Genomic DNA, 24,507 nt, shown 5'->3' with positions numbered 1-24,507 from the left:
AACACCATCTTCACGAAGCTCTGAGTTCCCTCATGGCCGCCCCCTTTCTGTCTGTCGGATCAGATTTTCTTCGGGGGGGGGGGAGGGCGGGACATGTGCACAGCGGGAGGGGGCAGGGGAGGGCGCGGCGGGGGACCCCAGGCAGGCCATCCTCCTGGCTTCCTAGGTGCCTGGTGCCAGGCCTCCTGGAATCTCAGAAGAAAACCTTTGCTGAGATTCAGGGTGTAATTCCAGCCCGAAACGGGTGCGAGGGAAATCAGGGTCCTTGCTTCCAGTTTCGGGACTCTGCTTTCCAAAGCCCCGCCTTCCTGGAAGAGGGGGGCGTGCAGCAGAATCCTACTGAGGGAGGGTCTGTGCCAGGCTGGAGAGGCGTCTCGGGACGTCACAGGAGTGTTCATTACCACATGGGGAGGCCAGCCCCTGACCCCATCTGGGACCCGCAGGGCGGGCACGGGGGTCAGATCACGGGCGGGGCACCTGCTCCTACTGAGACCTGGCCGCAAAGTGGGGGTCGCAGCCTGGGGCAAAGCTGGGGCCCTGAGGTTCTGCTGCTGCAGGTTGAGACACCTGGACGACAGAACGGAAAGCTGGGGACGCACTGATGGACGGACACCGGCGAGCTCATGGACCCTCCTCACAAAGCACTGGAGCGCCCACATCACCGAGACCTGTGCGTGATTTCCAGTGTTTCACGAATAAGCTTTTTCCCTGAACACTATTCAGTAAGCTAATGCAAAAAACAGCACCCGCTAAATGTATGCGCGTCACCTGGGTGTTTTAACTTGAGAATCAAAATAAACAGGGACTTTGCTGATGGACCCTGAACTTGATTTTCAAAAGGAAGAAATTTTGAAGGAATTGGGAAGTTTCAATGAACTTTTAAAAAAGAATATTGATCTTTAATTTATAAAGATGGAGGCAGAGAAGAATGGATTAGGAGGACTTTTGTTATAGATGCTACAAAAAGAAGTCAAGAAATAGCAAAAATTTACCCCCAAAAAAGATGGCATTTTAATTTATAAAATAAAAAGTTTATGTAAGTCACAAATTGCCAAAATGCAAAATTTTAAGGCTCCCAAAAGTTCTATGTAGGTCACCCAGGAGGAACACCCCCAAGTACAACCTGTAAGACTCCACTTACAACCTGTGACCATCTGGGACACTGGTGACACTTTGTTCAAGATAAAAGCGAAGTGCTTCTACCAAGGAAACTGAATTAGGGTGTTCACAGGGCAGCTCCACTGAGGCCTTACCTTCTAAGTTGGTTCCTTTTTACATTTGACAGACGATACCAAATAAAAACAGAGAACCGAATTCAGTGAGCAGAAAGGAACACTCAAGTTCATGGGTTTATTCAAAATGCACTGCCTACTGGCTTCGAGTGATGATTCTGCAAAGAGTTGAAAGAAAAAGCACAACGTTTAGAGGAGAAAGGGAATTTCTGAAGGGAGTTTCAAAGCAGAAATTTCAGTTTAAATGAGACGAAGGACGCAGCCTCGTTCAGTAACCACTGAGAGCCTCCGGGGTGCTGGGGGTCCGGGAGGAGCTGCAGGGGTCAGACAGTTTCCGGGGCGCTGCGAGGCCACACACAAAGGGCCAGAGGGGGCAGAAGGGGAGGGCGGCCCCCACAAGGTCGGCAGGGAGCAGAGCTCGCCGCCCGCCGGAGACCTCAGCCATGTCCCGGCAGAACCGTCCCCTGCTGCTCACGTCAGGGCTGTCACTGGTGCGGTCCGATGAGCCTCGTGAAAATCAACCCACCACGACGTGTGCCTTTCGACAAAGCCAAACATCTGTCACCGTCCAGATTGTCCCCGTCACTCCCCAGGGGCCATGAGTACCTCGGCCACATGGACCTTTCAGAACTCTGAAGATTGGAGGCGAGTCGGCCAGTCGGGTCACCGGGACCTGACTCTGCGTGGGCACCTCCAGCCACCCCTCCACACCCTCCTGTGGCCTGTGGGCAAGTGCAAGTGGGGCAGGAACCCCTCGATAGAGGAAGCACCTCGGCTCCACGTGCAGGAGGCGGCCGAGGGCCCGTGGGCTTTGCTCCTCAGTTAGGGCCAGCTGAGTGAGGGAGGGGCAAGTGGAGGCGAGCAGGTGCTGGTCCTGGGGGGCCCGGCAGGAAGGCCGGGTGAAGGGTCCGAGGCCAGGGGGCTGCGGGCCTCCGCAAGGTGGGGGGCCTCAGTGACCAGCTTGTTCTGCTGACACCTGTGCCTCTAATTACCCCCCGATCACACGTGTCCATCTCTCAGACGGAATCACGGCACTCGCCTCACTTCCCCACTGACCAGGGAAACTACCCTTGACCACGTCACAGAGCCTGTCCGACGTGTCAGGCCGTTGCTGGGTGTGGGGAGGGGAGAGCGCCAGGCCACGTCCCTGAGCTCGGAAAGGGCAGACCGCGTCTGGGGGCCGGGCTGGGCTTCCTAACCAGATGGGGCCGGCCTCGCTTCACCCTCAGTGTCCCAGGAAAAGTGTCAGGTGCCATGTACCCTCCCGGGGGAGACCCCACTTTTGCAGGGCCAGGCTTTGCTGCATTCAGAGCTCGGAAGCAGGAATTCCACATCACATCACCCAGGAAGGAGGAGAGAGCGCCGGCCGCACCAAGGAGGGCAGGAACGCCTCAGGCAGGGAGGGTGGTGGGAGAAGGGGCGGGACCTTCATGCCCCACAGCAGCACACGTGGCTCAGGCAGCCTGGAGAGGTGGGGGGGGGGGGGGTTAGGAGCAGCGGCGTCTTCACTCCCAGAGACCTGCAGGGAGGGGTGCCCCCAGCGTCCCGTCTGGTCCCCCTCCGACCTGCTCCTCACCCCCCATCTTTGAGCCTGGAAGCTCCAGTCATTTTAGCTCGAGCTCCTTGCACATGCACCCGGGCCCCCTGCACCCTGCCGCCCTCCTCTGACCACCCTCCACGCACCCTGGTCCGAGAGGCCCTCGGTCTCCCTGGGCTCCCCCGGGGCTCCTGCCTCAGCCAGGCCACGCCAGGCCGTCCTTCCTTCTACCAGGGGTGCAGGAGTCACGGGGAGAGGAAGCTCAGAGGACAGCACTGGCCCTTCCTGACCCCGTCGCTATGCCCTGTGGCCAGGAAGGTTCTGGATGCACGCAGCTTTGTTGGCCTGAGTTCTCAGAGTGGTGACGAGCAGGGCAAATGACTCGCGTGAACAAGAAGCAGCCCTGCGTGGTTCCAGGCCCCTGAGGTTGGGGGGACCGGGTACCAGGGCATAACCAGCTGTCACAAGCTGCCACCGACAGGACCCTCAAGTCTCAGAAGTGACACTTCTTATGCGACAAGTGGCAGTGTGCCCCACAGCGTCCAGCTGGAAGGAGGGTCGAGCTGGAGAGTAACCCAGCCTGTGAACTGCTGCAAATGGGAGGAACTGCCTTTTCACCTATTGCTTCAATTTTCAGAAAATTGCCCAAAGTCTTTGCAAACCATCTGCCCTTTTGTTGGCTTGGTGAAGGGAGTTGGCAGAATCATAAGGTCCCTTGTTAAAGCCACGTCACTGTTTATGTAGAGTCATAGAAAGGACGCGTCATAGGAGACTTCTCAGAACACTGGCAAGAAGAGGAGACAAAAGGGAGCAGCTGCTTACACAGTGTATTTGACTCTGTGACTTTTTACTACATAATTGATTAAAATCACAAGTCCAGTCTCCTATATGCCTGGCAGTGGGTTGTCCTCCGTGCCAGTGGGCAACAGGGTCCCAGAGCCAATGCTCGAGGCTGTTCTGCAGAGCTCGTTCATTGAAGAAATGTAGGGCACTTAGCAAATTAAATTAGGAAAGTGTATACAGCTCTGCATGAAAAAAGATCCAGGTTTAGATGCCCTGCTGGTATTGCCAAGGAGTTCATCACATTACCAAGTTCAGCTCAATTCCTTTAAACTGGGTGCGCTGTGACAGCATTTAACATACAATTTCTTTTCCAGAGCATTCCACCCCAACTGCTGTCCTGTATAAGTAGCTTATAAGGTTAGATTTTCCCAGAGGATTAAACATTTGAAAGCAGGACCTGTTTCCTCAGAGTGAATATAGCTTCATGGAGAAGAATGAAGTGAAGACCAGAAGTCAGGTCAGTGGCTTTTTTTTAAAAAAGGCAGTTTTTCTTACTCTGAACTTACCATAACCAGAAAGGCCACTGGTTCTAAGGGCCGAAAGAAGAAAACAATTGTTTAGGGTTGGAAGAAGTTTCAGTGCTTGCTGCTTCCAGCCTCAACGGAGGCTGGAGAAGAGGTGGGGAAGACCACTGTGCCAGGTTGCTGTGCAAGTGCCACCAGGCTGACAGGCCTGCGCTCGGAGGCTGCTTCTGAAAGGCTATCGCAACAGGCAGCCAAGGACCTGTAGACCAGGGTAGAGGACAGAACGTGGACCTCAGCGGACCCCTTTGAATCTCTTTTCTTTTCTGTACCCGGGCCTGAGCACTGCCTGCCTTGCCCCCTGGGGCAGCTTTGGTTGGAGATCAAGTGAGATAAAGTCTATGAAACTTCCCTAAATGTTGAAGCACAACGTAAGTGATAATAGTCTTGACTTGTTGAACACGGGATGTGCCAGGCATGGGCTCAGCACCATCTCGTTATCACAGAACGCTGGGAGGCAAGAAAGCTGTCAACTCCACTGTACACGGGAAGGTAAGACTTCCGTTAAATAGTCCATCAAGACCTCAGGAACCTGAACCAGCTGCCCCACACCCGAGCATTTAATTATTAATAATATCATACAGTAAGAATACCATATCACACACTACAGCATTATGTCACGATATAATACTATGATACCTTAATATACAGCAATACTGCTACACTACACTAATACTGTGATACACGAGCACTGTATCGCTGTAGTATCAGAGTATATTGTATGGTATATACTGTAGCATATGACTATATTACTGTATTATTACTGTATATTACTGTACTATTACATAGTATATATTACTATTTATATGAAGACATAAAAATACAATAATAATATAATAGTATTGCCATATAGGATGCCACGGTCAAAGGCAATAATTACCATTGCACACACATACAGCCAAAGAGCATTAGAGGAGCTCTTTATCTTATACGAACTGCACCATAACAAAAAAACATTTTCAGTATTTTCCTGTTTTTTTACAAATAACTAAAAATCACTGCCCTTTAAATGTTTTCAATGATATCGTTGCACTGTTTTTAATACATTTAGTTCCCTCCTTCTGAAAGAATAATTAGTGAGAAAATAGGTTTATCCACAGCAAGGTTTGAATAATTTATTTTTTGTGTCTAGTATGGGTTTTTCTAAAATACTTTTCTTGCATACGAATGTATAATTTTAAAAGATTGATTTTTAAAATATTGAATTTATGTCAATTCAACTTCTCTTACAGTTTCTTTACAATAAACATGAAATGGAAATTGAGCTACGGCATTCGGACCAGGCTGCATCCACAACAGCACTTCCACGTCCGGACAGTTCACTGAAGTACATAACCTCCTCACAGAATACGATGATCAGCTCTGTTTTGGAGAGACATTCAATTAACTGAGTTCTTATTGGTTTTCACTTTTTTACAAGCTGTGACATTTGAAGATAATGTCTAGTCTTTCACTAAGGGCACTTTGATTTCCTCAAGTGTTGCGGGGGAGGGCCAACTTTACAGCTTCTGTCATTTCTGCTTCACCTGTGACTACGATGGAAAAGTCTTCTGCGAGCAGCTAGCGGGGCCGGCCTGCCACCCACCACTCCCCAGGGCCGGTGAGGACACCAAGAGTTTCAGTGATTAAAATACACTATTCTTTGTATCCACCTCATCATAAAAGAGAAAATACCACTTCTGGTAGATCAATATGACAAATGAGTAAACCAGAAGATGGCGTTGAAGGTTTGCAATCACATTTTAAAACAAGGTAACGTGGTTTGCAACGTCTGAAAGCGGATGAGTGAGGAGAATGTTGAAGCAGCGAAGTCTGGGCAGAGGACACGTGTGCGAAAGTACAAAAGCTCAAGTGTGCCATTTTTGTTCTTAGCAATCTCCCGTCTGTTGTTGGTGAGCACTGATTAAAGTGTAAAGATGTTCCCTTCGTTCACTGAGGTATCCCAGGTGCCAAGAACGGTTCCTAATAAGCAGAGGTGCTCGAAAAATATTTGTTGAACGAATGAATCCATGAAAGAAGAAGAAAAACCGCTGTGACCAGAATTTTCTTTGAAAAAAAAAAAAAACCTGTTGTTTATTACATAGATTCTGATAATGGAAAACTTACTTAAGTGAATAAAACCATGGCATCCTGTTAATTTCTGAGAAAGTCATTGGTTTGAGGAAAAGCATGCCCGCTCTGCACCTCACACCTGTTTTGCTCTAGCCTGAACTTAGTTTGTTCTCTGGGTGGGAGACAGTGGCCCAATATATAAGATTAAAAGAAAAACTGAGAAATCAGTGAAATCAAAAGCTTTTCAAAAGTTGCGAGTTGACCTGGGATGGTGGTGGTCTAAAATCATATAGAGACCAGTGATCTGACGGTTTACCTGAAATTGTTGACTACACAAACATGCTGAAGCATCCAAGATGCTCTGGGAGAGTTTAGAGGGCAGGTGCTCAGGGAGTTTATTTTGATATTAAGGAGATCCTGGAAAATTAAGTAAAATCACTCCGCTTAAATATTGTTCCTATTCTGGACATTTAAAACCCCACTTGTAAATTGTTTCTTACCAGGTTAAGCTTAAAACTATGTCACTTTGAGGTGAACTGAAGCCCAGAAGCAGTTAAGCACTTGGATACTTGGGGCTCCTTCCCGTTCTTTCCTGTGGCCGTAATTAAAGCGTCGGGGGCTGTGCATTGTCTGAGTCACTGCAATTCACCAGTTTAATAGACGCACGAGTATGTGAGCGTTTCAAACATGCGGGCAGTGGGTGAGCCGCAGTTCATAGCTCAAGGGATCTGGGACATTTCCTTTTTTCTTTTCAATGAGTATGATGTTCTCTAAACACCGCGGAGGGGCGGGGCTCTCGGTGACAGCGGCCGAGCCTAGGGTGGCCCCCACCTACCCGCGGGTCTTCGGTGTGGACAGCCCTCTGTCTTTGGTTACGCCAAGCCCCCTTCGCGCCAGACGGCCGCTCCTGCACAGCCCCTGCTTCCCGCCCTTACAGCGCCGCTGTAGCGTAACTTTCGTTAGTTACCGGCGGGCCTCCCGCAGTCCCTGCGCGCAGGCCGAGTCCCCATTCGCGCCTTGCCCCTGGCAGGAAGCTGCCCGACTGAGGTTCCCGTGCGCCCGACCCGAGGTGCGTCCCCAGCGCGGCCCCGCGCGCCCCGTTCTGCGCCCGCAGCCCCCGAGTCCCGCCAGGAGGCGCCCCCGGTTCGCCCCGCCCCGCCCCAGGCCCCGCCCCAAGCGGGGCTTTTAAGCTTTATAAAGTTCCTCTTTCGCACTTCGGAGGCTTAGTTTCACTGCTTGAACTTGGGACTCACCGCTGCCCTCAGCTCCGCGTCGGCGGCAAGGTAAGACTTGGGTTGGGAAGGAGCACGGCTGCGAGGCGGGCACCACCGCGAACCTGGCGCGAGACCAGAGGTCTCGGGGTCCATCTCGAGGGCAGCGCAGGGGACCCCAGCGTCGGCGCCAGCAGGGCGCACGCCCCTCGAGGGCGCCGCGACGCCCGTTCCATCCGCTCTTGGCCGGGCACTCCCGCGGCCCCAGCGCCCACGGGTCGGCCCAGCCCGGGCCCGGGGAGGCCACGCTCTGGACCGGGTCGGATAACGAGGTCGTCGGGGCCCAGGAGTGGCCGAGGCGGGGCCGTCGAAGGGACCCACACCGGGCGGCAGGCTGAACCGCGGGGGACTGTTCCGTACCCCCGGGGCTGCTTCTCCTGCTCCTGCTTCTTGAGGGGCTCAAACTCACCTCGGCCTCCGGCTCTCGGCTTCCCGGCTGCTGGTGGAAGAGGAGGCGCTCCAAATTTCGGCCACTCCGGGCCCTGCGCTCCGCTGCCTCCGTCCCCGCGCTCCGCGACCCCTCGCCCTGCCCGGCACCCTCCCCGCCTCCGCTCTCCCCGGCCGGCCTCCGGCTCCAGCTGAAGCTCGGCGCGCGGGGATCCCCCTCTACGAGGCTGCGCTCCTCGCTGAGGCTGGCTCGCTCTCTGCCTCTTGGGGCTCGCGGGGCCCACCTAATCGTCGCCAGCTGCCAGGGCCCAGGGGCAGAAGAGTATTCCTGGGGCAAAGAGTGCGGGTCCTGGAGAAGGCCGCGGGGGAGCTGCCGGCGCGGCGCGCCTGGAACGCCGGCCCGAAGGGGGGCCCGCGTGCGAGACACGCCGGGCCACCAAGGGAGTGGGAACTTGGGAGAGGGCACGAGTGGCAACGGACAGTGGCGCGGGGAACGGACTGGCCTCGGCTCGGGCCTGGGCAGTGGAGCAGGAACTACGAGTGCGCAGAGTGCCACTCGTGGTGGCGGCGGGATTTGGGGGGGCGGTGGGTGCGCGAAGGCCAGAGCCGCGAGTCTGGGCAGCGCGCGGGCTGCGGGGCGTGACAAGAATGGAGAGTCCGGAAGGTGGGGTGGGAGGACGGCCTCCGGGGAGGCGGCAGGACGGCGCGCGCCCAGGGCACCAGCCGGGCCGGCTGAGAGGTGCCTTCTCTTGGGACCCGAGGCGCCCCCGACTCGGTAGCGCGCGCCTCGCCGCCTCGGAGACTCCGGGGCCTCGTGGTCATTGCCGGAGGGCGGCCCTCCTCTCCCCCGCAGCGCAGAGCGGGTGCAGGAGCGGATCTTGGGCGTGCGAGGGGACCGTGCCGGCGCGCTGGACATGAACCTGGAGGGCGGCAGCCGAGGCGGCGAGTTCGGCATGAGCTCCGTGAGCTGCGGCAACGGGAAGCTCCGCCAGTGGCTGATCGACCAGATCGACAGCGGCAAGTACCCCGGGCTGGTGTGGGAGAACGAGGAGAAGAGCATCTTCCGCATCCCCTGGAAGCACGCGGGCAAGCAAGACTACAACCGCGAGGAGGACGCCGCCCTCTTCAAGGTGCCTGGGGCGGGGCTGGGGAGGGCCCGGGGGCCGCGCGCTTCCCGACCTGACCCGGCTCGGCGGGGCCCCGTCCGCGCCCGGCAGGCCGGCCGTTCTCAGCGGGGAGGGACGCGCGGGCGCCCGGCAGCTCCGGCTGGCCAGCGTCCCACGCCCCGGGAGAAGGAGAGGTTTCAACTTCTCCAGTAACTTCGCAGAGGGAGGGCCGGGTCCCAAGTCAGAGCGTGTGGGGCGCGCGCAGATGCCGGAGGCTCGCCCACCAGGGAGAGGGGCGGTCCAAGGCCGCACCTCTGCTTCCGTCGGAGCCTCTTTGTGAACCTCTGGATCCCTCTTCGCCTCCCTTGATCAACACGCGTCTGTGTCTCAGGGTCCCCTTCTGTGAACGCCGGTGGGTCTGCTGGACTGCGCCCCTCACTGTTGTCTGTACTCTCCCGTCTCTCCCTGAATAGTTTTGCTTCTTCTCACTCTCCCTCTCCGGCCTGCACTCTCCTAGCTCTCTCTCCTCTCTGGTCCTTCCATCTGTGTGTCTCCCAATGTCTCACTGTCTCTGTCCGGCTCCCTCTTTCCAGGTCTCTCTGGAAAGTTTTCTCGGGTCTCTCTCCCGTCCCCATCCTCTTTGGTTTCTCTCCCTTCCTCTTTCTCCCTCTCAGGGTCTCTCTGGGGGTTTCTCTCTGGCCCTGTGTGTGTGTGTCCCTGTCCTGACTGTTTCCCCCTCGGGCAGTTTACCCAGCGACCTGCGCATTAGGGCCCAGCCCTACCACCAGTGGGCAGAGCAGGAGAAGGGGACTTCCTCAGGGAACTGGCTTGCAGAATACCTCAGATCCTCTGACGTCCAGAGGTGCTCTGTGGGTGGCCCCTCACCCCAGAGCTCTGTCCCTACTTCCAGGCCAACTCGCTCCAGGCCCTGTGGGTGGAGCCCTTCCAGGGGTCCTCCAATCTCAGCCGCCTTTTACGAACACCTGCTGTCTTTCTGTCCCACATTTTGGGCAACAGTGTGAATCTGAAGCCCCTGACACCATTCTTTCCTTTAGAAATACAATTCCCAGATTCTTTTTTGAAAGACCTGTATTTTAAGTTTTTTCCCCTCTTCTTTCCCGCCAGGCTTGGGCGCTATTTAAAGGAAAGTTTCGGGAAGGCATCGACAAGCCGGACCCTCCTACCTGGAAGACACGTTTACGATGTGCTCTGAACAAGAGCAATGACTTCGAGGAGCTGGTGGAGCGGAGCCAGCTGGACATCTCCGACCCCTACAAAGTGTACAGGATCGTCCCTGAGGGAGCCAAGAAAGGTGGGGCTTCCTGGCTCGGGCCGCCTGACCCTCTAACGCCTCTGTGTCACTGTGAGGGCCCCTTTCTCGGTTTGCTGCTTTCTATAGCCTGCCTGCCTCAGCCTCCCATTCAAGCCCAGCAGGCGATTTACCCAAGTTCTCTGGGTCATAAACTGAAATTCTCGTGGTTTTAGTGTAGAATAATTTCTCAGACTCCAAGTCGCTACCTGTGTGTGTGCTTTCCAGTAGTTCTACTAAGATATGGGCCAAATTTCCAAGCCAAAAATGGAAAAGCTGTTTGAAGCTTTACTTATCCACCAGTCTCTCGTGATTAGCCACTTTGTAGAAGGGAAGCGTTCATGACCCACATATTGTTACCATTCATAGTGATAGAAGTGTCAACGTTTAGAGTGTGCCATGGTCAACTGGGGTGCTTGTTAAAATTCAGATTCCCACCTTCCAAGATGCTGACCTGGGTGTCAGAGGAGAGCCCGGGAATCTGCAATGTAAACAAACCGCTAGGTGACCTCGCTAGCCGCGCATCTTGCTGCGGAGCCCTCGATGCCACAAGGCCCAGCACACACGGGCTTCATCTGTTTCTCTACTGTGCTCCATACATTGGACCTTGTAGGAACCAGTTTAATGGCCTGGATAAATAATTGCCCAAGGAAACTGTAGAAAAATGCCTTACTTGTCAGTACTGTGTTATGCATTCTAGGAATTAAACTCTCAGGTATTTTTCTAAGCCCTTCCAGTTCCCTTTTTCAACACTGTGCATTTCCCTTTTGCCCAAACACTCAGGAGCGAAGCAGCTGACCCTGGAGGACCCACAGATGCCCATGAGCCACCCCTACAGCATGCCGGCTCCTTACTCCTCACTCCCAGCTCAGGTATGGGAGGGGCAGGGCTTCGAGAAGGGGAGGCTCGGTCTGTGTGGGGCCACCTGAGCCAGACCCCACACCACGGGAAAGACCTGCAGACAAAGCAGCAGAACTCCGTTTTTGCTGTTTGTCAATCTGCCAAACCAAATCCCGGGCCATCGGATGAACGTCTCAGTTTCCACCTGGTGTTGCTGGTTTGGAGTTAGGGAGGGGAGGGTGGGGGTGTCTGCCTTGTCGGTTAGACTCTGAAATCTGGGAAACCGACCTTAGAGTCTAAGGTTTTGGGAGCAGGGCTTTATCATGTGAAACCGCAGGGCAGCTGATCCCTACAGACGCTTCTGATGTGAATCACAGCTCTGTTTCATTCACTTTGCTGGTAAAGGAAGGCACATTTCCCTGCGGTACTTTGGTGCCAGGTTTACCCATATGATGAAGCCTCACATAAATCATCACTTTACAACACTGTCTCCATTGTGCCTTTTGGTTCTTCATGGCGGGTTTCCACCAAGCCTCTTAGGAAGATAAGAGAGCTCCCGAGGAGTCTGGGGGCTCCCCGAGGCCGTCCCCGGGCTGGTCGCTCTCCCCCCAGCTCCCCTCTGGTCCCTCCAGCAGGCTCACACCTACATGATTCCGCCCCACGACCGAGGCTGGAGAGAGTTCGTCCCTGATCAGCCCCACCCGGAGACCCCGTATCAGTGTCCTGTGACCTTCGGGCCTCGCAGCCACCACTGGCAAGGCCCAGCCTGTGAAAACGGTAAGGAGGGCGCTGGGGCAGTTCCTGTGGCCAGAGGGCCTGGTCCCGCCTGGTCTGTCCCCTGTGCCGTCCCACGGCTCTCGCCTCCCCCGAGCCGCTAGGAAAGGCCGCACGTGCAGTGAAGGAGGGAAGAGGTCCCCAGAGGAGGACACCCAGGCTTCACTGACGCCTGCTCTGCTGTGTGCCGGGGCCCAGGCTCGGGGCTGCCTCGTGGAGCCTTCTTTAAGCATTGCAGGGGTCTGGCCAGGCACCCGAAAACTGCCCTGTTTTGTATAGGGATTCGCTCACGGAATGTAAGCAACGTGCCCAAAGCTACTCGGTGAGAGTGAGGGGCTGGGTTCAACTCCAGATCCCCTAGCTCCAGAGCCCGGCCACGCAGGACGCGGATGTCAGGTTTCAGATTGGTTGGCTATATGTTTTACATTAGCTACTTAATAAGTGAACGTGTTTCTTCCTTCCTGAATAATCTTAAAGTTTATTTTTAATCTTGGGCAAAAAGTAGTCGGTTTTGTCAGTCTTCCCAGAGAAGACTAGACTGTCCCTTAATGCCGACTGTCTCCGTCTACACTTCTGTGAAGTCAGCGTCCCGCAGCTGAGCCCAGGCACCCCTCCACGGGGACACCAGGAGATCATTGCGCTGGTGGATTTCTCTCAAGCAGTGGTGTGCCCACGGCAGTTGTTGCTGGGATTAGAGGTGATAGTAAGAAGGGGATGAGTAAATACTGTGAAGAAAACATAAAAGGTCTCCACAAAAGGTGCCCGGCTGGTGCTGGACTAGCTTAGACGTGGTCCCCCGGAGGCCTTCCCCAGACGTCAGGATGAGATCTCTCAGCGAAAGCGCTGATTTGCTAAGTGCAGATTAGATTTCACACAGTACGTTCGTGCAGCAAAGCACGGGCTTTCAGGACTTTTGAACTGTTATTTAAACAGAAATCCTGAGACCAGTCAACACGCAGATGGTTTCGTGTGTTCTAGGAGTATCTTCTTTTTCCAGCCAGGTCCGGGTCACTCTTGGCTTGTGGGATTGAAGACGTATGCCATTATTTAAGATTCGTATTGAGTGGCATGTTTACAAAAAAGCTGAGAATTTGGTTTTATTAGCTTCTCAAGAGTGATTTGCAGTGAAGGTTTGTTTTCCGTACTGTAGTGGGGGAATCAGCTGACGTTGGACGGGTATCTGGAATTCAGACCCGGGTCCGGGGCATGAGCTCTGCCGAACTAGTGACCCTGGTGAAGAGGCAATGCCTAGAGCTGTGAGAGGATAGACTGGTGGACATATCTTGAAGCATAAGTGACATTAAGTGACACGCCAGCACAACGAGGTTCTACCACATACTCTTTCTCTGCTGACGTTTAACACAACACACGGCAGCTGTGCCAGCCAGGGACATGGCTCAGCCCCTCCTGATTCCAGAAGCAGCGACGAAGGGAATGGGGACAAAGCCACGTGCAGGGTTTCGATCCGGCTCCTGGGCGTCAGATCTCACGTAGAGAGACCTGGGCTCACAGCTCTGCCGCGAACTTGCTGTGTGAACAGGGGTGAATCACGCTGTCTCTCTGAGCCTCAGTTACCCTGCGTATCAGTGACGGAGGACTGTTGGTCAAAGGGCACAGACTTCCAGTCAGGAGATGAATAAGTTCTGGGGCTCCAGCCTGGCGGGCACAGTTAGCTATGCTCTGCTGTGTTGAAAGCTGCTAGGAAAGGAGGTCTGAAATGTTCTCAGCGCACGAGCACGTGCGCGCACACACACACAGGTAATGATGTGAGGCGCTGGAGGTGATAACTAACAAAAAACGGAAGGAAGGAAGGAAAGAAGGGAGGGAGGAAGAAAATGACAGAGGGCGACTCCAATTTCCCTCCAGCTCTGAAAAGGCTCCTCCCTCCTTCAGCCTTGGTTTTCCCCACTGGACCTCAGCCTCCTTGCCTCTCGAGGGCCCAGGCCCTCCCCTGCACCCCGGGGGCCGGCGGGCCCCCCTCAGGGAGCCGCCTCCTCCCCCTCTGCCTCGGATGGACTCTGTTTAGGCCGCATCTGATTTTTATTTGCAAATGCAGGTTGCCAGGTGACAGGAACCTTTTATGCTTGTGCCCCGCCCGAGTCCCAGGCCCCCGGGATCCCCATAGAGCCAAGCATAAGGTCTGCCGAAGCCTTGGCCCTCTCAGGTGAGTGGGGCTCCCCGGAGGCGGCGTCTGTGAGGGTCCCCTCACCTTTGGGTGGATTCGTGGGGCTGGTGAGCACCGCCGGGGCCTGGAGCGGGTGGACCCCTCTGACTGCCAGCTGCGGGGACGAGGTCAGCAAAGTCAGCACCGAGAGGCCGGCTTCCGACCCTGATCCGCTTCTGCAGGCTGGTCTGAACTGAGTCATTCTAAGCTCTGCACTGGCGTCTGACTGTCCAGGAATGTGCAGACACTCCAGTTCCGTTTACCAAGGGCCCCTCTTCAGCCAGCACCCCCGTGACGCAGGGAGCTTCTTGCAACAGCGCAGGGGCTGCTCGTTTGGGAAAGCTCATCATCCTTGCGGGCTTAGCCGCAGGCAAACGGTTGGCCCCATCGGCTTCCCGGGACGCGAGTTCTGGGTTCTTTCTCCTCGTCACGTTTGGTGCCTAAGTGAGGAGCATCTTGCTCTCCTCTGAACATGACATGTCTTGCAAACACATACACATCAGATCTGGCTTTTCGAGTCTCTTCTCTAGAGGAGTCCCCATACCTCAGCAGTCTCGCCTGTTTTAAGGAAGACACCTCGAGGTTTACTGAACACGTGTAGTGTATGTATATTTATTTTTTAGATAATGTTTTGATTGTTTTAAAATGAGATTTGCATATATTAAAAATGGATAGCTTAAGCTTCCGAATTCTCACCTTGCCCCCTGGCCTCTTTGAAAATCAGCGACAGAAAACATAAGCTGAATTCTCAAGGTTTCAGGAGAGGAGAGCTGGGGGCCCTTCCTTGCACCCAGGGGAGCTGGCCCACTGTCGGGCTCCTTTTGGTTCTGAGATTCTGAAGGAAGCTTGCTGCCTTTCTTCTTAGATGCTCCTGGACAGTGGAGGGAGGAGAGGTTTCTGAGCAGAAAGGCCTGTTTGTTTTTAGGAACTTTCAAACCCTTTTCTTGAGCACGTTAAGTCTTGTGTGGGTGCCTGAAGAGTAGGAAATAAACAGCTATTTATATCCCTGTGACCTCGTGACTTCTGATGACGCTCAGTGAAACGAAACCCCGCGTGGCCGACACCCACTCCTCGGGGCTCACGGCGGCAGAGTCACAGAGAGGCAGTGATGTGGGCTGTCTGAGTCTCAGAACCTGCCCTTGAGGGAGGAGAGGCTTTTGTGGGTTTCTCTGGGTGTGCACAGTACAGACTAACTACCAGCCTTGCCCGTTTATCAGAGGACTGCCACCCGCTCACGTTTGAACCCCGCAGTTACCGTGGGAGCTGTTGCCTCTCAGGAAGCCCTTTGGCACTTCAGGTCAGTGGCCCTTGGCAAACCTGGCTTGGTCCTTTCAGCCCATGGGTCGCATTTTAAAGAAGGTTCTAAAATCAGCAAAGTTTCAAAAATGAGTTCATCTTGTTTAGTGTTTGAGAAGCACAGTTCTAGAGCCAGCCTCAAACTCAAACACAAAGCGAAGTGGGTCTCAGCAGACTTTACGCTTGGGACGTTTCCCTCACGAGGTAATTTTATTATACAAGTAGTACGTACACAGTGGAAAAATAATTTAAAAATCAGAAAAGCAAAAAATGGAAAATAGAAACGTCATAGTCCCACCACCCAGAGATCACCACTGTCGAGGCTTATCCTTCCCAAAACTTCAGTGCGTGCTTGGACGTGTATAATTTTTTTTCTGTAACTGGTATCATATTGATATTTTAGGGTAGTTTTGGATATGTGGACATATTTGCTTTTTTCTCTGAAACACCGTTGTACTCTTTTTGCTACTAGAAATTATTTAAACTTAGGGTTTACTTCTTCCAAAATCAAACTGATCGCTGTGTTTAAAATGAACTTTTGTTCGGTGGCACATGACTCACCGTATTAGACCTAAGTGTTGTCGTCACCACTATTGTGCTCTCCCCCCACAAATCCATGTCCCATGCATTTGGAAAATGCTGAGCTAGAGGACATTACGCAGACTCGTACAGAACTTCTCCACCATGGGGTGAGTCTCCAGGAGGGACGTAAGGCCTTGCAACGTCCGTCCCCCAGGCCCCTTCTTACGAGCGTCCCACCAAGGACACTTTGCTCTGGGCAGTCATTTGGCATCCTGGTGGGTACCAGCACCTTGCCTCCTTAGCACTGACCCCGACGGGTCTGTGTTTGCAGACTGCCGGCTCCACATCTGCCTGTATTACCGGGAAGTCCTGGTGAAAGAGCTGACCACATCCAGTCCCGAAGGCTGCCGGCTCTCCCACGCCCACACCTACGACGCCAGCAGCCTGGACCAGGTCCTCTTTCCCTACCCGGAGGACAACGGCCAGAGGAAGAACATCGAGAAGCTGCTGAGCCACCTGGAAAGGGGCGTGGTCCTCTGGATGGCCCCCGACGGGCTTTACGCCAAGAGGCTGTGCCAGAGCAGGGTCTACTGGGATGGGCCCCTGGCGCTGTGCAGCGACCGGCCCAACAAGCTGGAGAGAGACCAGGCCTGCAAGCTCTTTGACACGCAGCAGTTCTTATCAGGTGAGGTGGCGTGTGTCTGTCGGAATGGGCCCTACCTGTGAGGCTTGGGGAGGGCGGAGCTGGCGACGGCACGCCTGCCACAGGGGTCAAAGGCCACTCCCAGCAGGTCTTCCTTCTGTGAACCCCTGAGCCCGCTGGGCACGATCCCAGAGCAGGTCTCCTGTTGGTCCACCTGCCACCCCATCAGCAGAGGGTTGTGGAGAAGGGAAGGTTGTCGGGGGCTGTGGTTCAGGCTGAGGTCTTGAAATGCTGGGATTCATCCAATACTCACCAGCTAATAAGGTTCATATTTTACTGGCAAGTGTGTTCTCAGCAAGCATATCTGTTGATGTTTCAGCTCTTTTAAGGTTCCTAGAAAAATCGTAAGGTTATAAGTATATTGTGAGTGTCCGTGGTTGTGAGATGTATCAACTCTGAGCAGATGCTTTCCAGCAGGTGGGACCACGGCCGAGTGTGTAGAACTGATTTTGCAGAGCGGAAATTATGAGACAGCTTTGAGCTGTTTCTAGGTTTCAAATCACATTTTCCAGAACCAGCAGGTTTTGTTTTCCTAGTTTTGATTTCATGACAATTAAATCAGCCCTGGGCCGGCTTTTGTGAGGCCTTCGGCCACCTTCTGGTGGAAGGTAGTCCAGAGTTTCCACTTAGCTGTCCCCATTCACAATGCTGCTTCTGGACGGAGAAGCGGTTCTCCCTGCTGGCTACTGCCCGTCCTTCCTCGACCTCATTCTTAACTCTTCTTGTACAAGCGCCTCCTCAGAAACACCCTGTGTCTTTGGGCTTTCACGGGCCTCTCCTTGCCCTGAAGCTGCTTCTTGATTCAATTCACGTGAAGCACAAAGCACCTGTGTGCTCTACCGCCAAAGACGCTCGCTCAGCCTTTGGGGTTCAAGTGGCCCACATTTGCTTGGGCTCCTCCAAATGCTCTTTTGTTGCCCCAAACATGTCCCTGGATGACTCACACTCCCCCAGAGGCGAAACGGGAGGAAGAGGGAGAGCTGAGGCTCTGGTCTCCAGGTGGCCCCCCCGACCCAAGCCGCAAGCTGCCCCCGAGCGGACTGTTCTGTCCATCCTGGGGCCCAGCGTGTGGACCGAGGGCGGCTCCAAGGAGGGGCCGAGGGCCGCACCTCTGGGGTCTGAAAGAGCCCTGGCTTTGGATCTCCTCCGAGGCCCCGGGTCTTGGATGCAGAAGATAGGCTGGGCCGGGGGCTTCATCCAGGGAAGGGGCCTGCTTCTCTGGCAGGCGGGACGCCGACGGTCGGCCTCCTGGGGCGGTGCGCTCGCCCATGTTTGTCTGCGACCAAGAGCTGCTTTGGTTTGGCTCCTTCCTCTGTGACCCAGGGCTGTGCTCTGTGCCCAGTGCAACCTCTTATCTTGAAGTGTTTACTGAGGTTCAAGGAGGAAACTGTGAACTTAAAAGCTGCAGCTGTGCAGACCAGCCCCACAGTCGCGGATTCCCGCGAACATTCTCGAGCTACCAGGCATCTCGGCAGACTTTTTCAGAGAACTGTGCCAACGCGGCAGGCGTGGGTGTCGCCTCCCACCTCGCACTGTGGAGGCTTTGCACACGTTCTGCCGAAGTCGGTTAGGTTTGATTTGAATTCTGGAAGAAAAAAAGCAGGAAGTCAAATGGTCCAGTGAGTGAGCTAGAAACTTTTCTTCGGTTGAAGAGAACAGTGGAAATCTTTGACATCCACCCATCCAGGACCCGCAGGCTGCTGGGGACAACCCCGCCGCGCAGCGGCTCACGTCCGACAAGGCGGCAGCCGCAGCTCTGCAGCTGGGCTGGCGCCCGCGGGAGCGCGCGGCTTCTGGGGACCTGACCTTTGACCCTAGCCGACAAGCAGGACAGCCGGAGGGAGGCCGGAGGGTGGGCGGGGACGGCGTCCCGTCTGGGTGAACGCAGGCGCCTTCGGGACACGCGTCCACAAAGGTGGGCCCGGCGCTTCCTCCAGCGCCGCCCCGCCCCCCACCCCCGACCTCAAAGCCACTGGCCGCCCCTGATGGGCTCCGCCTCCCAGATTCTGCGGTGCCCGAGTCACGTGGACCGCGGGTTGCAGGGCTCAGCAGCTCTGAGATGAGGGTCTTAAGTCATCCTGGGTCAAGTCAGAAAAGTCTGATTTTAAAAGCAGATTTCTCCTTGTGTGAGTGATTCTTTTGGCTCCATTTCCTTTTCTTCCTCCTTCACCCCTTCCTGCTGCCTTCGCCTCCTGTGGGTCCAAGGCTGCAGAGCAAGGTTGCCCCTCTTAGGGCGCGGCCCCCTTGAAGTGGAGGCGGGGCCTCGGGAGAGCCGCGTGAACACGCGTGTGCGCCCCTGCGCTGCTCCCACTCTCACGCCTGCTCTGGCCTCCACGTCGGCGTGGCTCCCTCCCCAGCCTGCGTCCGCGCTCGGCCTTCTGAGCGGTTTCTCTCGCCGTCTCTGCAGAGCTCCAAGCCTTTGCTCACCACGGCCGGCCTCTGCCAAGGTTCCAGGTGACGCTGTGCTTCGGGGAAGAGTTTCCAGATCCCCAGAGGCAACGGAAGCTCATTACTGCTCACGTGAGTGTCCAGTCCCCTTCGGGTGTTTGAGTGTCCCTGACCTTCGTCAGGGGCAGGGCCCATTTAGAGCAGTTCAGATGAGAAATAGGTGTCCGGGGACCTGCGCAGGGGGGATGGAGGGAGGGAAGGTGTCCAGGGAGTGGTGCAGGGGTGCAGCCCAAGGGCCATGTGCCTCCCAGCCCTGGACAAATGCTCATCGCCGCTGGGGGTGACCTCCAGCCCTGGGTGGCTCCCGTCCCGTCTTTTTTATTTTTCAGGGAAATCGTCATATTTCCAGTTGATAGGGTTTTAAAGGGATGATGCTAAAAGTTGCCCTTTAAAATTCTTCACGTTTAATATTGCTTTTAAAATGCCATCCCGCTGATCTTCACTTGAATGGGAAGCTTTTTCCAAATGGGAAGCTGTCCACTGACTTGAGTATTTTGTAGGCCCCCTCCAAATGTCCCCCCAAATCCTCTTTTATCTCTGGATTTTTAGAAACTATTTAATTTTTGGAAACCAAGGGCCATGTGCTATTTGGAGGCGTGAAATCTCGCAAGGACTTCAAGTAGCTCAGGCCACAGTCATGTTCTCCAGCAGAGCTTAAGATGCATTCACCTGTGCAAAGTAAATATCTTTCACAGAAAAGGAAAGAGAAAGGGTTAGATAGATAACATGTAGCGTTAATTTGCCACAGAAAACAGAATTTTGAATACTTAAGATTTTTGAATTTGAAATTTGAAGACTCTGTATTGCTACATACCTGCGAGGGTTATTAATGGGCCCAGGTAATGAGCAGCAACAGATAAAAAGTTACATCAAATAATAACAGAATTCAAGTCAGATTTTATTTTTTTTAAACATCTTTATTGGAGTATAATTGCTTTACAATGGTGTGTTAGTTTCTGCTGTATAACAAAGTGAATCAGCTATACGTATACATATATCCCCATATCCCCTCCCTCTTGCGTCTCCCTCCCACCCTCCCTATCCCACCCCTCTAGGTGGTCTCAAAGCACCGAGCTGATCTCCCTGTGCTATGAGGCTGCTTCCCACTAGCTATCTATTTTACATTTGGTAGTGTATATATGTCCATGCCACTCTCTCACTTCGTCCCAGCTTACCCTTCCCCCTCCCCGTGTGCTCAAGTCCATTCTCTACGTCTGCATCTTTATTCCTGTCCTGCCCTTAGGTTCATCAGCACCATTTTTATTTTAGATTCCATATATATGCATTAGCATACGGTATTTGTTTTCCTCTTTCTGACTTACTTCCCTCTGTATGACAGACTCTAGGTCCTTCCACCTCACTACAAATAACTCAATTTCATTTCTTTTTATGGCTGAGTAATATTCCATTGTATATATGTGCCACATCTTCCTTATCCATTCATCTGGTGATGGACACTTAGGTTGCTTCCATGTCTTGGCTATTGTAAATAGAGCTGCAATGAACACTGTGGTACATCTAATAATGTTCCTTACTGAAATCTGAAATAAAACACTATCTAATCTTAAACACACACCCCCTGCTTCTTGATTATAAAATCAAAAAACAACCAACCAATAAACAGAAATATAGTCCCCATAAACTTTAGAGTTTTCTCATGGATTCTCTCCAGTGATCGATAGATTTATCGATATAATAACTGATTCTTGTTAACAACTGTCAAAGGACTAAATAGTCTCGGTCCTGGTGAGTAACATCTCTGAAGGCAGTGGTGAGTCCCTGCGTCTGAGTCTCAGGGCTTGGACACACCGGCCTGGGTTGGTGAGGACGCAGCCCCAGCTGGGACCATGAGCCCGAGTTGATGGAGGATGGACGCGTGTGCACCCAGAAGTCCTGCTCCTTTTATTATGGATTTAATTTACTTCAGTTACCTCAAATGAGTTATGCTTAAGTCATTTTATGTCAAATAACATAAAGGCTCACTTGAATAGCACAATCGATTGGCTGAAAGCATTTGGATCTCTTAGATGCTGCAAATTCAGGAAAAGCTGAATGTTGGATACTTTCTGGTGAATGTGGTCCACACTAATAACCAAACTAGAGGAATCTTGGGTCAGTTAACTTCTCTTTTTCCACAGTAGCAGTTTTGCTGTTGTTTGGTTTTGCTTCTTTCTTTTTTTCTTTCTTTTATCTTTGGTTTAGAAATATACAGGTTACCAGGTCATCCATGAATAGTAAATCACTGAGCCCCTCATCCCTGTCAAACTGCAGATGTGGAAAAATAAATCCATTGGCCTAAATTACCCGATTACCTTAAATTTACCTTTAACTTGGTCATTTTATCCGATTTGCTTCATTCAGTCCTAGTTTAACGTAAATTTCAAGCGGCAGTTGGTTTACAAGTACCATCTTTACCTTTTCCTTCAACTGAAACCCAGAATTAAGTATATTCTGTTTATAGGTTGGTGTATGTAAGGACTCACAAAAAATCAGTTCTCCAGAAGGCTCCCAGTATGACGTGTTTTGATGAGTCATAGCACCTAACTTTAGACTTGACTGTATACTTAGATATGGAGGGTTATTGCAGGATGTTAGAAAAAAGAGCTCAGTAACATCTTTTTTTTTTTTTTTTATAAGTTTTTTAAATTTTTATTTTTATTTTTTTTTTATTTATTTATGGCTGTGTTGGGTCTTCGTTTCTGTGCGAGGGCTTCCTCTAGTTGCGGCAAGGGGGGACCCCTCTTCATCGCGGTGCACGGGCCTCTCACTATCGTGGCCTCTCTTGTTGCGGAGCACAGGCTCCAGACGCGCAGGCTCAGTAGTTGTGGCTCACAGGCCTAGTCGCTCCGCGGCATGTGGGATCTTCCCAGACCAGGGCTCGAACCCGTGTCCCCTGCATTGGCAGGCAGATTCTCAACCACTGCGCCACCAGGCAAGCCCTCCGTAACATCTTTTTTCAATCTTTCACTAAAGGTCGAACCTCTGCTAGCCAGACAGCTGTATTATTTTGCTCAGCAAAACAGTGGACATTTCCTGAGAGGCTACGACATACCCGAGCACGTCAGCAGCCCCGAAGATTTCCACAGGCCCATCCGCCACTCCTCCATCCAAGAGTGAGAACGCCAAGACCAGAGACGTTGCTTCATTGTAAATACTCGACTTGGAAAACAGCTGACTGAACCCCTACTTCTTCTTTTGAGGAATGTGGAAATTGGGGCTTCAGTCCCACACCTGAGGAAAACATTTGTAGAAAATCAGCTCCATTTAATTGACAGATGAGCTTTTTCCAAAAGGAAGAATGGTATTCAGGGTCTTCTGTAGACCCTGACGATAATGTGAAAACTCACTAAAATGTGTTTACATTTACTGAAATGCCGTGTCCAGTTTGATGTGGACTCTTTCTTGCGTGAAGACTGAGAAACCTGTGTTTCAGTGCTGACCACTAAGGACGGCATGAAGGCGCCCAAGTGCTGTTCTGTTTCTCAGGGAAGTAAAACCTAAGTTTGAGTCTGCTCTGCCCACAGGAGAAATGTACCAACACCTGTGGACGGCTGCTCTGTAGGAAACGCTTGCTGATAGAAGGACATAGACTCAGCCCTGGGGGTCCCTCCCCAGGGTGGCCCCCGCCCACCTCCCATCCACGCTCCTTATGGCCCCAGAAGCCAATAGGCAAGACTCTGCTGTGTTTTCTTGAGCCAAAAGCATTTCTTGAGCCAAAAGCATTTCTTGAGCCAAAGAATAGAGCATTTTGTCTACTAATGACCGGTTAAGATAGTTGTTTGTCTTTTTGTCTCTCATTCTATAGAAATTATTGCTAAAACTTTTTTTCTTAAAGACAACAAAAAAAGACAGATCCACACTCCAAGTACTAAAGATGTATTTTTGAAACTTGGTCGACAGTTCCCCTCTTGTCCTGCTTGTTTGTTAGGCGACCAGTTACCATGGCAACACTAAGAGGAGGCGCCCCTACTTGTCCCGGCGGTGAGTCCTGTAGGGAAGGGAGGAGAGGGCTTCGCAGATTGAGTAACTGCGGGCTCAGTGAGCTGTTTTGCTTATGTGGTATGTTATATGCTTCCTCATGCCAGCGACGGCTTGACAGGGCCTTAAAAATGCTGGGCTTTTTCCAAATACAGCTTTTCGTAGAATTACTAAGATCTCCACTTGCTTACTTAAATAAACCTCATCACTTACTTGTTGTTCCTTCTGGAAAAGTAGAGATGTTTAGACTGTGATGTAGCAGCTGTATTTTTGTCCTACTGGGAAATAACTGCTGTTACTTTTAGGCTCAGCACAGGACTTGATAGTTCTCTTATTCGAGTCCATATTTTTAATTCATTCAACAGACTTGCATTAGACAGACTGTAGCTTTTATCCAGCTTAGTAAGTAATGAAGCCTGAGAATGTCGTTTCTTTCTCTTTTTTCTTTTGAAGAAGTTTTTAGGGATAAAATAATACGTATCAACTACAGAAAATAGAAACTGTATAAAAGGGCAAAAGCTAAGTGAATCTTCCTTTTTTCCAGCCCAAATCCTCCCCCCTAGAGAGGTCCACAAGAAGAGTTTGATTCTTCCAACACGTTTTACTTTTCTATAAATATACATAAACTTAAAGCAACTCGGGGGTCTTCCGTGCACTCATTCGTGTGCAGCGTTCTGTTAATCCCACGACACAGATTCCCCTCATTCTTCTCAGAGGCGGAGCTTCAGGATCCACCTCGGGGTCGTCAGCACAGTTTACGGTGGTGCTTTAGCCACTCGGAATAAACACATTTGGACAGTAGATTGTATTCTGTGGGCTGCAGTGACTTATGCATCTTATAGATGCGAGGATTTGGGGTATATTGCCCCAAGGGGAAGACAGATGGGCCGCTAGCTCCCAGAGCGGTAGGTGTGGGCCAGCTGTGCCGCCCTCCCGGCTCTTCAAGGAGATGCTTAGTTTCAATTGCTGTTGTGGACCCTTTCCTTTTTCTCCCTTTTCAAACATTAAGCTGCTTTGACTCTGGAGTTACATTTTCTGGAACATGCTGTTGGCCTGGGCCAGGCCCCCTTCCCACCTCCACACTCAGGTGCGTTGGCGTTCTTTAGTTCTGAGGGATCCAGAGCGTGAAGGGTAAATGGACTAATTATGAAACGGTCCCGGTGAAGGGTCCTGACAGTTGTCTCAGGACCTTGAGAAGGGGCCTCCTTCCCTGACAGTGGCCTCAGCAAACCAGAGTTTAGTTTGTTCGCAGTGGAAGGTACTGCAGAGTTTAGGCCCTTGTTATTCGAAGGAGCTTTTAGGTTCGCAGGAGGAGAAAGTGTAGGCCACAGGGATGTTCCTGGCTTATTTCTTGTTCTTGAGATTTAGGAACACCACAGGCAGTAACCGGTGTCTTCCGGAACACTACGGAGAGCTCGTTGAAAGCAAGGCTTTGGAAGCCCCTCGGTCACGGTACAGAGCACCCAGAAAGACGGCCGTGTTTGAGACTGCTCCCCTGGGAGAGAGCCCACCACAGTGTGGGAA

General features: G+C 52.6%; 2 protein-coding genes across 7 annotated transcripts; one reads left to right on the top strand and one right to left on the bottom strand.

Moving 5' to 3' along the window:
* Positions 1 to 377: 377 nt before the first annotated feature.
* LOC309607255 (uncharacterized protein) lies at positions 378 to 8,759 on the bottom strand (the record flags this gene model as incomplete). Its single annotated transcript, XM_082345559.1, has 2 exons — positions 378 to 1,390; positions 7,866 to 8,759. The coding sequence occupies 2 exons, from the start codon at positions 8,757 to 8,759 to the stop codon at positions 1,355 to 1,357; spliced, it is 930 nt and encodes a 309-aa protein (XP_082201685.1). The 3' UTR covers positions 378 to 1,354.
* Positions 7,402 to 23,153, top strand: IRF4 (interferon regulatory factor 4). 6 transcript variants are annotated; one of them, XM_082345557.1, is made up of 9 exons: positions 7,402 to 7,468; positions 8,697 to 8,973; positions 10,075 to 10,261; positions 11,042 to 11,130; positions 11,734 to 11,875; positions 13,929 to 14,036; positions 16,186 to 16,539; positions 18,965 to 19,077; positions 21,979 to 23,153. In XM_082345557.1, exons 2-9 carry the CDS (start codon positions 8,758 to 8,760, stop codon positions 22,120 to 22,122), a joined length of 1,353 nt encoding a protein of 450 aa, XP_082201683.1. In that variant the 5' UTR covers positions 7,402 to 7,468; positions 8,697 to 8,757; the 3' UTR covers positions 22,123 to 23,153. The 6 variants fall into 6 exon arrangements, with proteins under 6 accessions (XP_082201683.1, XP_082201680.1, XP_082201682.1 ...); XM_082345554.1 differs by having other exon boundaries at positions 18,763 to 19,077; XM_082345556.1 differs by having other exon boundaries at positions 11,731 to 11,875.
* The last annotated feature ends 1,354 nt before the right edge of the window (positions 23,154 to 24,507 follow it).

The sequence above is a fragment of the Balaenoptera borealis genome (assembly GCF_965194805.1).
Source record: "Balaenoptera borealis genome assembly, chromosome: 12".
Classification (NCBI taxonomy): domain Eukaryota; kingdom Metazoa; phylum Chordata; class Mammalia; order Artiodactyla; family Balaenopteridae; genus Balaenoptera; species Balaenoptera borealis.
Note: the sequence above shows the minus strand (reverse complement) of the source record. Positions and strands in the feature narration are given on the sequence as shown.